Here is a 14,628-nt window from a genome sequence, read left to right as displayed (position 1 = left end):
ACTTTAATATTCTTCCATAGCCTCATCCCGTCCGATCTACAACATTCTCCAGTACAATAACCCTCTGAGATCTCTCCGCCTTTCCAACACAGGTATTGTACACATCTTGTTTGCTTTACTCTACCAATAATGGACATGATTTTACCATTGCTTTACACCCATTTTCGGGACAGCCATTTAAACGCATTTGCCTGCATTTAAGTTGACTTAATGGGTTGCACATCCAACTTTACCGGCACTTCCCGCTTTACCACTGCATTCGCCCAGAATCAGCATGAAACAGACATGCTCCATAGAAGTTCAATTCGGGCGCTCCAGTTAGTGCAAAGTTAGGTGCCTAGTGTCCGACAGCTGTCTGCTTGAGATGGGTTGGGGGTGGGGGGGGAGGTGGGAAGGTGGGCCCGCAGCCACTCTGCTTGAGATCAGTGGGGGGGCTAAGGAGAGCCTGCTACCCATTCTGCCTGAGATTGGTGTGGGGAAGGGGGAGGGACTCGTGATCAGTTTGGGTGGCGGGGAAGGGCGGGTAAGGGGGCCAGTAATGTTGTGGGATGGGGCAATGTCAGTGGGGGCCAGGGATCGGCATTATCTGGCCCGGGAGGGATATGGCAGGGCAGCTGCATGCTATCTTCTTTTTTCTGCACATACACAGTTGGAGGCGTCAATCGGAGCTGCAGGGTTTTGGGCGTGTTAAGCCCCACCCACAGATTTGTGCAGCGCGATGTGGAGTCACTGATATTGTTGCAAGCAGAGTGCGTATGGGGTCACCTCACAATAAAAGTCAGACCTGAAACATTCCCAGTTTCAAGTCCATCCAGCACTTAGAATCAAAATAGTAAAATAGGGCCCAATGTGTCTATATATTAAATGCACGTTGTGTTGTTGTTGCAGTTTCTTTCCTTCTCCTTTCACGATCAACCTGACTACCCTTACCCCCAAAAATGGGATCAACCTGGTTCATAATTTGCTGCTGACGTCTTCTGGGCTTTTTCTTTCTCCATTTACTTCTGTGTGTAATGGTTTTGGGACTATTAATCTGACAAAGCGAGGTAGCAAATTTTCACAACTAACAAGGTTAGTCCCCTCTTGCAACTCACTCCCTCTTGGCTTTGTATTGAGTAGCAATTTTAGGAGCTGGTACCCTAACTTTGGAACTGAGTATCCAATAGAGGAAGAAGAAGCAAACTGGAGTGAAAACACATGGAACATGTAGACAATGTAACCCTTACACGAATCCTTTTGCTGGGATTAAAAACATTGCAGGAGGAATGAGGAAGAAAGGAGATTAAATGAACCAAAAATTTCCTTGCTGGAGGGTTTGTAGCAATAAAATTTAAATGCATGATTAGTGGCACCACACAACCCACTGATTGCAGGTCACTTAAACGCTTTTGCAGATATGGGTTGCAGACACGAGGGGCAGTTACAGTCCGCTACACTCCACATCCATTTCATGTCAGCAAATGTATTGTTTATGGATCCTGCACTTAGAGTGACAAAAATCCACCTATTCATTTGTTCTCGGCCTCTTGACTGATTGGCCTCAATGCAGATTGAAGGCGTTGCTCCAGATTAACAGGAACGCAGAGGTTGCCGTGACTGTTCTACTCACTGAAGAAAAGTTCAGTTGACCCCAGCACTTATCCAAAAATTGGATTTTGAAGGCCTCCTCGCTTATAATGGATTTGAACCATCTGAAAATTGGCAGGGAGATCTCTGTCTGTCGGTGGATTTTTTTTTCAAAATAAGACACGGGCAGTGCACCATGCAACCTGACAAATGATAAGATGCTTTTATTTTTCTCCCTTGATTCCCATTAAGAGAATTTGTTTGGTCTAGGGAAAACCATTTTCTAGTCCGCTTATCTGCAATTGCCTATCGCGAGTTCAAGTTATTGTCACAACAACAGGGAGAGGTGAAACAGATAAATTGCAATGAGTTCAAACGCTCCAGGATAGGTTTTTACAGCTAGGGCTGATAATGGTTCTTGTGAAGCTGGGTGAAGTCAGAAAACTCCACAGACTTTTTGTGCGACTTTTTTCTTAAGAAGAAAAGGTAAAAATAAACACTTGCTTTTATACTGCGATCGTGGGTGAACCAGTGTTAATTCACAGCAGTGCTGCAGATTAGTATAAATGTATCAAGAATGCAGGGTCACCTGAGCAAAATGGAATGAAACTCCCTGGAGGAGATTATCTTACTCTGCTTTACTTCACAATTAAAGCACCACAGTCACTCCATACAACCATTAAAGGTAAATACACCCAAATATGTCACAAAGATGGCGATAGCTTCACCAGGCATATTGACCATTTTATGGGAGACCTATGTTTAAAGTAGATATTGATGACTGATATTCAATAGAACCATAGAATACCCACACTGCAAAAAGAGGCCATTTGACCCATCGAGTTGAAGTTAAAAAGTTTATTTATTAGTCACAGATAAGGCTTACATTAGTACTACATTGAAGTTAGTGTGAAATTCGCCTGTCTGCACCAACCACAATCCTACCCAGGCCCAATCCCCATAACCCCACATATTTACTCTGCTAATCCCCCAGACGCTAAGGAACAATTTTGCATGGCCCATCAACCTAACCCACACATCTTTGTGTCTGTGGGAGGAAATGGGAGGAACCCGCCAGCGGAAACAGCTGCCGACTTCTGCGGCTATTGGCACCCGGAGGAAACCCACACAGACACCAGGGGAAACATGCAAACTTCACACAGTCACCCAAGGCCAGAATTGAATCCAGGTCCCTGGCGCTGTGAGGCAGCAGTGCAGTAAAGTGCAATAAAGTGACCATGTTTTGGAAAATTCTTATGTGGATTATACTGACAGAGACATGTCTGAGGGAACATGGAATTTCACAGCTGAAGAGATGTCAAGGCCCACTTCAAACAGAGACACTTGAAAGAAAAATATAGAAAATGGAAACGGCTCGATTTTAATCTCCTCTGTTTATGGAGATAATGGATTGTTTCCTACATCTCATCAGTCATTAAAAAAAACAACTCCTGTTGATTTATATCTCAGACTGTGTAAAAAAGAATTCTGAGATGAAATCAAAATGGGCTGGTAAGACATTTCTATTCCCCCTTCCAGATACACAGAAAAAGTGGATTAAACCTAGCTAAGGAGAAGTAAATAGTGGAAGCAAGAAGCAGTCGTCAGTCACTCCTGCAGAGACTGGCAATCTGTCTTTCTGTCACTGGAGGCAAGTGTTTTAAGAAGGAGAAGCAAACACCAGACTCCTGCAGAAACAACCAAGTCACCCTTTCCTAAGACCATAAGAAATAGGAACAGGAGTAGGCTGTTCAGCTCTTCGAGCCTGTTCTGACATTCAACAAGATCATGGCTGACCTCACACTCACTAAGTCCTGCCTTATCTCCATTACCCTTAATTCCTCTACTGATTAAAAACCTATCAGTCTCAGCTTTGGAAATGTCCCTGGCTTTCGGGGTAAAGTCTTCCAAAGATTCACCACTCTTTGAGAGAAAACATTGTTCTTCAAATTCATCTTAAATGAGCATCGTCTGGGAACAAGCCAGCAAAATAGTTGACTGATAAACTGTCAAACTCCTCTCTACCTTAGTCACCAAACTTAATGGCCATCTACACCTCAAGGGCAAGCCAAGGACTGATTCATAAATTTTTAAACTTTTATTTGGACTCTTAACCTTCTTATTTCTAATCTCACATTTGTGTGTTTATTATTTTTCCTAATAAACTTTTGATTTGATTTATTGTTGTCACATGTCTTAGCATACAGTGAAAAGTATTGTTTCTTGCACACTCTACAGACAAAACATACCGTTCATAGAGAAGGAAACAAGAGAGGGCAGAATGTAGTGTTACAGTCATAGCTAGGGTGTAGAGAAAGATCAACTTAATGTGAGATAGGTCCACTCAAAAGTCTGATGGCAGCAGGGAAGAAGCTGCTGTTGAGTCAGTTGATACGTTACCTTGGACTTTAGTATCTTTTTCCTGACGGAAGAAGGTGAAAGAGAGAATGTCCAGGTTGCGTGGGCTCCTTAATTATCGGGTCCTTAATTATGCTGGCTGCTTTGCCGAGGCAGTGGTAAGTGTAGGCAGAGTCAATGACACCCAGGTCACGCGCTTCTGTTCTTAAACTGCCACCATTTAGACAATAATCTTCCTTCCTGTTTTTGTCACCAAAGTGGCTAACCTCACATTTATCCATATTATATCACATTTACCAAGTATTTGCCCACTCAGCCAGCCTGTACAAGTCATCTTGCAGCCTCTTAGCATCCCCTCCACAGCACACATTGCCATCCAGCTTACTGTCATTTGTAAATTTGGAGGTATTGCATTAAATTCCTTTGCCCAAATCATGAATGTATATTGTCTACAGTTGGGGTCTCAACACTAAACCCTGCAGTACCCACTAGTCATTGCCTGCCACTCGAAAAAGGACCTGTATACTCCTACTCTTTGCTTCCTGTCTGGCAACCAGTTCTCTATCCCAATACTAAGATCTTTAATTTTTCTCACTAATCTCTTGTCAAAATCCAGATACACAACATCCAATGGTTCACTCTGGTCCATCCTACTGGTCACATCCTCAAAAAATTCCAGATTTGTCAAGCACAGTTTCCCTTTAGTGAATCCATTCTGACTTGGACTGATTCTGTCACCACTTTCTAAATGCTCAGTTATTACATCCTTAATAATTGACTCCAACATTTTCCCAACCATCGGTGTCTGGCTAACCGGTCTAAAGTTCCCTGTTTTCTCTCTCCCTCTTTTTTTTAAAAAAGTGGGTTACATTAGCTACCCACCAAACCATTGGAATTCTTCCAGAGTCTATAGAATGCTGGAAAATGATCGCCAATGTGTCCACTATTTTTAGGGCCGCTTCCTTAAGTACTCTGGGATGCAGTGCATCAGTCCCTGAGGACTTATCAGGTTTTAATCCCAGAATTATTCTCTCCCTCCTTCCCCACTCCATGTCAAAGATCCATGGCGGCGTGCTGTCAGAATGGCATGACTGGTCTCAGAAGGTGTGCACCTGACAAGCAGCACTCCTAGGGGAGCTCAGAAGTGAGTGGAACATTCAGGGGTGGAAGGATAAAGAGGGTTGTGCCAGTAAAATGCTAGCTTGATGCTAGGGAAGGTGCACCTGGGTGAAGACTATTTTCTGGTTGGACACAGGGGTGGCCTTTACAAATGCTTGGATCATCGAGTGCCTGATTTAATGGCAGGATGGGTGAATCAGAGGTCGCCGTCCAGTGACATAGCATGGAATTCATGACAGTCTTCTTTCTAAATCCTGGATGATAAAATGGGAAAAGCTCCAATTGTCGTTGACTGCTTCAGTGCAGCTTTTCCCATCTTGCCAAAATCAGAGAAAATCTCTCCCTTTGTTTCCCTCTTCACAAATGCTGCTAACCTGATCACTTCCAGCATCATAAAAAGTCTGACAACACCAGGTTTTAGTCCAAGCGATTTATTTGATAATAGATTCACAAGCTCTCGGGGTTAGTCCCTTCGTCAGGTGAATGGAGAGTTCTGGCCTCAGACAGAGCATATTCCAGCATCCACAGCTTTTGTGATTGAGCCAAAATATTTACATAATATGCTGTTCTTGATATGAGTGACACATTGATACTATGTGCTCAGCATTTTAATTGCATTAAGTATACAATGACATAGAAGTAACATTAATCAACATAGTTTATGATACAAGTTTGCTGTGTCATTACATAACAGCTTTTAAAACACTGTGATGCCAATGGATGAAAGTAAATCGGAGTCAAGTTAATGCAACATCAAATGTTGGTTTAAAGTTTGACTCCATTTTAGCCAATTTCAATAAATTTCCACTAGAATTGTAGACAGGTCACACAGTCTTTGATAGCATAGACATTTGATTATCGTTAGAACACTGACTCAGCAAATGGAAAAATTGACAGTAAACCACAAATTTGAGAGATTCAAATACAGGAATGTATAACCAGAATGATTCAACAGTACCAGTAAAGAAATAAAACTTATTTTGGAAGAATGACAAATATGGTCCAAACCTTTTACACTGAAAGCTCAGAGTGCTGGAAATCACCATTTAGGACAGAAGCTAGAATACAGACCATCTTTCTAATGTCCTTTAGGGAAGGAAATCTGCTGTCCTTACTTGGTCTGGCCTACATGTGACTCCAGATCCACAACAGTGTTGTTGCCTCTTAAATGGGCCTCGCAAGCCATTCAGTTCAAAGTTTGAGGCAATCAGGGAAGGGGTAATGAATACTAGCCCAGCCAACGACACCCACATCCCATGTAAAATTTTCTTAGAACCAGAGGTTCACAGTACAGAAGGTCATTCAGGCAATAATGTCTTTTGTAGAGCAATCCAAAAGTAATCCCATTAATTCACACTCACTCCAAAGTCCTCCATCATCCTCCGTTTACATAAGAACATAAGAAATAGGAGCAGGAGTAGGCCATCTGGCCCTTCGAGTCTGCCCCGCCATTCAATAAGATCATGGCTGATCTGTCGTGGCTCAGTTCCACATTCCCGCCCTCTCCCCATAACCCTTAATCCCCTCTCTTATCAAAAACCCATCAACCCTCTTCTTAAAAATATTTAGCGAGGCAGCCTCCACCACTTCAACGGGCAGAGAATTCCAGAGATTCACCACCCTTTGAGTGAAGAAGTTCTTCCTCAACTCCGTTCTAAACCGCCCTCCCTTTATTTTGAAGCTGTGCCCCCTGGTCCTACTGTCCTTTCTGAGCGGGAAGAGTCAAATATTAATCGAATTCCCCCTAAAACTTCAGCTCAACCATTCCCTTAACAATGCAGTCCAGTCTATAACAGTCTCCTGCATAAAGAAATTTCTTCCATCTTCCCTCTTAATGACTACTTTCAATTGATGCCCCTATCAGAGGCTATCATCTTTCTCTATTCATCCTATCAGAATCCTAAATAATTTATAAAACCTGCTCTAGTTCAGTGGGAATAGTTCCAGTTTCAAATCTTACCTCATAAGTATAGTTAGCATCATCCTAATGAGTGGACTCTTTACGCTTCCTACAATGCTATTTCTATAATGGAGCGCCCCAAACTGCACACGGCACTCAAGTGAGAGAGCGGCTGTTGCTAATGCATAAATTTATCACTTCTTTCCTCTTGTACTCTATGCCCCTCTTGATAATGCCCAAAATACTGTAAACCTTTACTTAAAACATTTAAAACCCTATGGCCAGGAATTTCCTCAGAGTTACTTGGGCTTTGTTGCTGTAACTTCACCAAAGTGTGGTGTGAACTCTATTTAGATATCAGAAATAAACACTTAGATTTATATAATGCCTTTGATCATCTCAGGTCATTCCAAGCACTTTACAGCCAATGAAATATTTTTGAAGTGGAGTCACTGGCAAAAACGTAGAAAGTACTGAAGCCTATTTCACACACAGCAAGCTCCCACGGGCAGCCTTGTGATAATGACCATATCATCTGTTCTGTTGAGTTTGCTTATTTATCTACCATGGGTGCTATTAGGTTGTGGGATCCTCCTTACCCGATCTCCCAGTACATATTCTTCACAGGATTATTTACAACCAGACACAAAAGAGGAAAAGCTGCCTCAAAATGTCTGATAGCTTTAGGTCTTTTTGAAGCCATTGTTTTCAGGGTGGATTCTAAATTGTTTTCCTTTTCATTTCCTACAGGGTGCTCTCAAAATGATATGTGTAAGGATGAAACAGAGGTGATAGCTGTCATATATTAGTATATAGGTGGCATAATTATGTTAATTGCTCATGGACCTGTTTTGTTCATCATAGAATCATCCAGAATTCATTAGTTTGTATTTAAACCCATAAAAATATATCAGTAACTGTGACTCAGTGTAGAAATGGCCATATAAAATTTATTCCCTTTGGTATACAATAAAGTTTGAATACATATTTTCAAATGCATATCACAAAAAAAAATCAGAAAAGACACTTCAATAATACAATTAAAACAGTTTCAAATAAGCCCATTTCCATTTTCTTCTGAAAACAGTTGGATTGAGTTGCAGTTGCATGAGGTTCAGGTAGTCTGATACTCAATTGTAACATGACCTCTTACCAAAACTGTACGTATAGAGATGTCTTTCATTCCCACACAATTGAATAAAACTACAATAATTCTTTTCCTTAGCAATTAAAGGCTAGGCCCTTATTTGCCAGTCATTGCTCTTTGAATATTTTTATTCTGCAAGTAAATTCAATTGTTTTGTATTTGTCACTTTTGTTTGATTCACAAGTTGATGAATGTCAAAGAATTTTTTTTTGATAATTCTCCGCCGTGGGGTACTAACAAAAATATCTGATAGTAAGGGAATTCTTTTGTCAAAGTATTTCAGTATCCTTCTGCTGTGGTCACAAAGATGAGGTTTGATTAGGAACAACTGTTGCTCCAACAACTATACAGCTTTAAAACACAAGGTTTTTACAGACAACACTATCATATCACTAGCCATCCAAATTTGTCCTGCCAAAGGGTTTGTCAAAATGTTTCACAATCATGGCCTGCTTATTTTTCAGTTCAAAGATTTCCTTTTCTAATACAGGGTATAGGTCAATGATTGGCACTTTGCCAAATGGTCACTCTTTCAGGCAATGAATGTCAATGTAACATTTGATCATATGAGTGTCACAGTTGGATCAATTCCCCCCTACACGTGTCCGGCAGGCAGCCCTTTAGAGCAATGTAAAATGACAGCTCTGGCTGATAACCTTTCCCATCTTGATTTATGGGGTTGCATCCAATTGTCACATTCCTCGTTGTAGCTGAAGTCAGCCAACTTGGCACTGATTAGGAATAAAACTTGGGACCACTCAGTAGTAAAAATGGTAAAAAAAACACATCCAATTTTACCATCACAATGACAAGAGTGCGTGAGAAGGGCCACAAATTAGACCGGGATACAGAGCTGCTAGATTCTGGCTTTACATCAGGAATTTTCGGTCCCACCTTTGCAAGATGAACGAGTGCAGAACCCCCATTAGCAGGAGTTCCTACATGCCTATCCTTTCATTCGGCTGGACTATGATTAGTGGCTGTACCTGCCACCAAATATTGGTTGTGGGGTTATCTGGGTGTTTAGGGGCCCTTGAAACTAAAATATAATTTGGTCCCATGTAGAAAGGCCACTGAAAGATTTGTTTTTTTTTGTGCGTTGCTCAGGCAGGTGAGAAGCAGTAGCCCACGTGGCCCTGCCACAGTACATGGTCTCTTCAGCAAGCAGTTACCCAAAATGTGCTCCTAGAGAAATTCAAAGTATGGAATTTCCTTGTAGCACCACAATATCGTGCAGCCTGAATTTCCAGTGTTACTTACAACACAATGTGCACCTTTCAGACTTTTAGTCCTTTGGATTTGTAAACCTCAGTTCCACACTATACAGTGCAATGGGTGAGCCTGCCAAGGGCTTTAAAAAATTTTAAATCCACTAATTATCAATTAAAACTTGGATTGAGATAAAAAGCATTCAGCAGTGTCCTAGAAGCAGACTGCTGCAGATGATTGCACGTACAGGTGTACAACTGCTTTTGTAACTTCAGCATAACAAACTTGCAATGTGGTGAGGCAAAGATATGCCATAAAAATATTTCAGCAAGTTTTAAAATTATTTATGATTGTTGAAATTATTGGTTCTCAGATTCAAAATCAAATCAGCTGCCGAAGGATTACGACGTACTGTAACCTTTCAAAACAGGCTTCGTTTTAGAAGAATAGTAGAGTCATTCATATGGCAAGGATGCTGTAAAATCTAGTTTATACATTACAAGTTTTACACTTTGTACTAGACTCTAACAAATTGATGTTAACATTTCTATAATTACTCCAGCATGGGATAACTTTATTTATGATTGCAGTGACCTATTAATTGCTCATCGCTGTCAAATTGGAAGGCTACTGGAAAAGAAAATGCAGGTTTAAAAACTATTTACATCTTCCCAGGAAACCCAAAACAATTTTAAATTGGCCTCAACTGTTTTCCTAAAAAAAAGTTCCATCGTCAACACTTAGAAGTACAGCTGAGGTTTTTATTAAATACGATGAAGCATTACTGTTTATCTGTAAAACTTAGACCCAGACCCTCATCCTTAGTAAACCTTTTTTTGTAAATAACAATGATAAAAGGTAGTACAAAGTTATATATTTCTCTGATAATATATTGCACTTAATATACATAGAAACATGGCTTGAATTCTATGGCTTGTTTTTTAGCCATTCACTGCATTTTCCTTAGTTAAGGCAGTCCAACACCTAAAGAAAGGAGTGTTACCACCGTTTGTGAGTGAATATGAAACAAAGAACATACTTCAAGTGCTCTGTCTCAAATGTTAATTCCTGCAGCTGATTAAGTTATAAAATGTAACATTTAAATTTCTAAAATCTGAACTTAAGACAAGGCATAAATTGAGACAAAACACGATTTGCTTTCCATAATAAAAATATAGGATACACAATTATTGAGGCATCTTTTACAAGACTGTAAATGCATCAGGGTGTTCAACTGTTATCATCTGAACCCCAAGATGTACTCCACCTTTGAAAGACACTGCTATGCACTTTTTATGTTATATATAATATATACAAGTCTAATAAGGGCATGGGTTTGTATTGCAAATGTTCTTTGGTTACCAAAAATTGAGATATTCTATGCATTTTGTTCTAGATTTTGTTTACATCAATGTAGATATCACAGTGGTGAAGAATTTAATTGAGGAATCGGGAATGAATAGAAAAGGATTAGAGAAATTATTGGTGGAAGCCCAAGGATCATTGCACAGGAGCAATTCGCTTTTACTTTATTGTGACAGTTTGCCATAAGTGATTTTGATTACAAATAATATTTGCTAGGGTATTATACACTTTCACTTGGGAGGTTGATATTGACTTACATGGTACATCTGGTAAACATCATGTGATATTTTCCTGTTGTATGTTTTCCTCTATTTTCACATCATTAGCCTGGCCAATAAATGCATAAGACTGGGAATGGGCTAGAAAATAACTACTCATCAATCCTCTTCAAATCTCGGCAAGGATGAGCTTATAGGATCCTGCAATTTCTTCAATGCTGAGTTGGAATGTGTCTTCATTAGAATAGTGTTTCACTATATTGTCATCCATATTCACCAAGATGCTAGCAACAGAATGAGAACATATCAATATAAGTTCTTTGACAATTTTTTTTTTTAAATGCTGAAATGTTCTTACGCCATTTTAACACCTTCAGATTTTTAACGGCAATGTGATTAGAAAGGTCCTAAATGCTTTACTACAGGGGCCACTAAGATTGAAAAGAGAGCTGGATGAATTAATTTGTATTAAGGCACACCAAGCGTGGGCTTTCAAAGCCATAAGAGCATTAGAAGGAGGAAGAGCTAAAAGGAGGCGAAACATTCGACATTCAAGAAAAAATGGATACAGATTAAGTGGGGTGGATGCAGGAACATGGAGTTTCTGCTATGGATGGTGGTAAAACACACCAAATCTTTCAGCCCCGATCTCATTAATTATGCACCCGGATGTTCTATGCCATATTCAGTGGGCAGGCCTGGATGGTTATAGTATGTTGTTGTATCTGGATGCCACATTGAAAATCCAGATTTCCTGGCACATTCTAAGGCTGGAAGATGGACCTTCTCCAGGATACCAAATCTAAAAGGTCCTCCTTCAGATGCACCCCTGACCCACTGCTGTGATGGTTCCAGATCGCAGGCAGCCCTCACCTGAAACTCTGGAGGAAGCCCCCAGCACGTTCAGATGAGTCCCTATAACCGCACACTTATAAAAGTGGAAAAAAGAGGGGAAAAGAATTAATTGGATAGAATCAATGAAAGGAGAATAGAGGCTGGGGACAGTAAACAAAAGCTTTGGTTTTGATGTTCAGTTGGAGAAACTTTGACTTATCCTTGATTTAATAGGTCACACAGATTGAGGTGAAGGAAATCAGCGGTGAGCGTCATCAACAATCTCTCTTCATGGATACCTCCAAGGAGCATCATGTGGATGAAGAAAAGGAAACTTGGGGAGCTTCAAAATGCGACTGCAAAGGCTGGAATCAATTCCATTATTGTAAAGCCCCGAGCTTCATTGAGATAACAGGACAAGTAATGGCTAGAATACTGTGGGCAACCACAACACATACTGGGGGTGGTGAGAATGCTATCAGTGACAACACAATTTGGTTACAGTCACAATAGATGCCAACTGTAACTTTAACCAGAGCTGTCCTAGTGTTTTGAGCAAGGACAGAAGCTGAATTGGAAGATTTTGTAGAAGAATTTGTGAATGAGATAGAGATAAAATTGAAAAATATTTCAAGGATCTTATGGATGTACCAGAAGTTAGGAACTGGATTGCTGCTGAGGAGCACAAATGAGTAATGGTAGGCTTCTAAAGAGACAGAAAGAGACAAAGAGTCAGAGCTAACAAAAAGCGTACTATTAATGTCAGCAAAAATGGAAGCCATTAAGGCAGAGCGATCAGGAGCCTGGATGAGGAGGGAATCAGGAAAAAAAGCAGGTAGAGGGAAACTGGCAATCTAGAGCAATAGGTTTGGAATGAATAAAACAGCAGTGTTACGATTGGGTGAGACAGATGGATAGAGAAATTAGAGGCAACTCTGCAGACAGTCTCAAATGATAGAGATCCACAAGTATTTCATATTTGGAGGGGAAAGTAAAGGTAATGGAGAAAGGCTTTGATGCAGCAGTTTATCATGGAGAAAAGGAACATGGACTTGTCTCCTCCTCTCCAGGACAACCCTAGAGGAACAGCAGAGGCGAGGGAAGAATTGTAGTTTTTAAAATTTGGTCAAGTCTAAGAATGAGGGTTGAGACAATCTAGTATTAGGTGCATTCATGTTTGCAGCTCTCTGACTCAATGGATTGAGAATGGAAGCTGTATTAGAGGAAGACCAGATATATTTATTATTAACTTATTGCAGAATGATTTTCCCCACACCACCAATTCCAACTGCAAATTGGCACTAACTCACCCTTTCTTGCATTTCTTGTAGACTTTCGCAATTTTCTCAAGCGGTACTTCATATTTTTCTGAAATCTAAAATAACATCGGAAAACAAGGTGGTCCTTTTAAAAGTAATTGTGATTTCATTTAATTATACAACAGAGCAGATGATGATTCAGCCCAATGTGTCTGTACTCGTTCTTTGAAAGAATTAAGTAGGTTGACTCCAGAGTTCCCCAGCAGTTGCATGCCAGGTACAAAAGTCTGCCAAGTGCTGTGTGCTTAATTATCACAACTGCGCAAATCCTGATAGTTAAATTAAGTTTACTACCACCCTAGTCCACAAGCACAAAAATGCTAAACTTCCCCTGGCAGGAGATCAATAGATGAGAGGCAGGTCTGGCATGATTAATCAGGTGGAATTAACAGCTAAAATTAACTCAGTACTTGCCTTTCCTGTGGCCCACTCATCTAGTCTTCCATTCAGTGCCTCTCCTGCTTGGTCTTTCTCACCCTGACCTTCTTTATTGCTCCCTCATTCACTTTATTGATATCTCTGCCCCTTTCCCAAACCCTCCATGCAGCAAGGGTTCAGAAAAGAGAGAGGGGCACAGGATTGAGGAGGGTAGCGGCAGCAAGTGGAACAGGCAGCAGCAAAAGCAAACAGGGAGGTCAGGAAGTAAATGGCGAGGAGGGAAGCGGCGAGGAGGGGGGTCAAGGAGAGAAATGGCGAGGACAGGGGTCAGGGAGGGAAGTGGCGAGGAGAGAGGGATCAGGTCAGGGAGGGATGTGACGAGAGGGAGGGAGGTAGCAAATGAGGGACAAGCGGATGATGATTCAAATCATAACATCTCATTAAGCAAAAAAAAACACTTCATCTTCTCATGGTTCTTTTGCCAATTATCTTAAATCCATGTACTCGGGTTACTGACCTTCCTACTAGTAGAAATTGTTCCTCCCTTTCTTATCAAAATTTCTCATTTTGAATATTGTAATCAAATCTGTCAACTTTCTCCTCTCTAAGGAGAATAATCACAACTTCCCCAGTCTCTCCACTTGACTGAAGTCTGTCATGCCTGGTACCATTCTAGTAAATCACCTCTGCACTCTCTTCCTAAAGGTCCTTCTTAAAGAGTTAGTGCCCAGTATTGGACAACACACCCATGGAGGCTTCATCGGTGATTTATAAAATTTTACCTGGTTTTGTGCTCTTTGCCTTTAATTATAAAGCCAGGAATCCAGTATGTTTCTTTTTAAAATTGATTTGTCCTATCACATTACAAGATTTCTGTATATGAACACCCAGATATTTGCTGTTTAATTTGTACCATTTAACATTGCCTCCCTCCGTTCTGCCTTCCAAAATGTATCATATTTCTCTACATTAAACTTCACCTGTCAGATATGAGTATTTCTCCAAACAGCACTTACCATTTTCACTACTTTCTAAGATTTATTTTATGCTCCCTATATTCATGTCTTAGTCTTTAGTACATACACAGATAGATATTTAGTGAGAATGCCACCCCCCCTCCCCCACCCCACCCAAGTAAGTGCGCTGTGAAATGTATGTTTTAAAAACCTCTGTGGATACTGCAAGCACTGCAGCATCACACTGTACCAAAGGGCT

At 40.6% G+C, this 14,628-nt stretch overlaps 1 protein-coding gene across 2 annotated transcripts in view; it reads right to left on the bottom strand.

Moving 5' to 3' along the window:
* Nucleotides 1-7,873: 7,873 nt before the first annotated feature.
* The window catches only part of grhl1 (grainyhead-like transcription factor 1), a 78,619-nt gene continuing 71,864 nt past the window's right edge, over nucleotides 7,874-14,628 (bottom strand). For both annotated transcript variants that reach the window (XM_080192146.1, XM_080192145.1), the window contains exons 16-17: nucleotides 13,027-13,091; nucleotides 7,874-11,166 (exon numbers count right to left, since the gene is read on the bottom strand). In XM_080192146.1, the coding sequence (XP_080048272.1) occupies nucleotides 11,052-11,166; nucleotides 13,027-13,091 (180 nt within the window). In that variant the 3' untranslated portion in view covers nucleotides 7,874-11,051. The remainder of the gene's footprint in view (nucleotides 11,167-13,026; nucleotides 13,092-14,628) is intronic.

This window comes from Carcharhinus amblyrhynchos, chromosome 7 (assembly GCF_965287045.1).
Source record: "Carcharhinus amblyrhynchos chromosome 7, sCarAmb.v2.hapA, whole genome shotgun sequence".
In the NCBI taxonomy this organism is placed as follows: Eukaryota; Metazoa; Chordata; class Chondrichthyes; order Carcharhiniformes; family Carcharhinidae; genus Carcharhinus; species Carcharhinus amblyrhynchos.
This window is presented reverse-complemented; position numbering and strand designations above follow the sequence as displayed.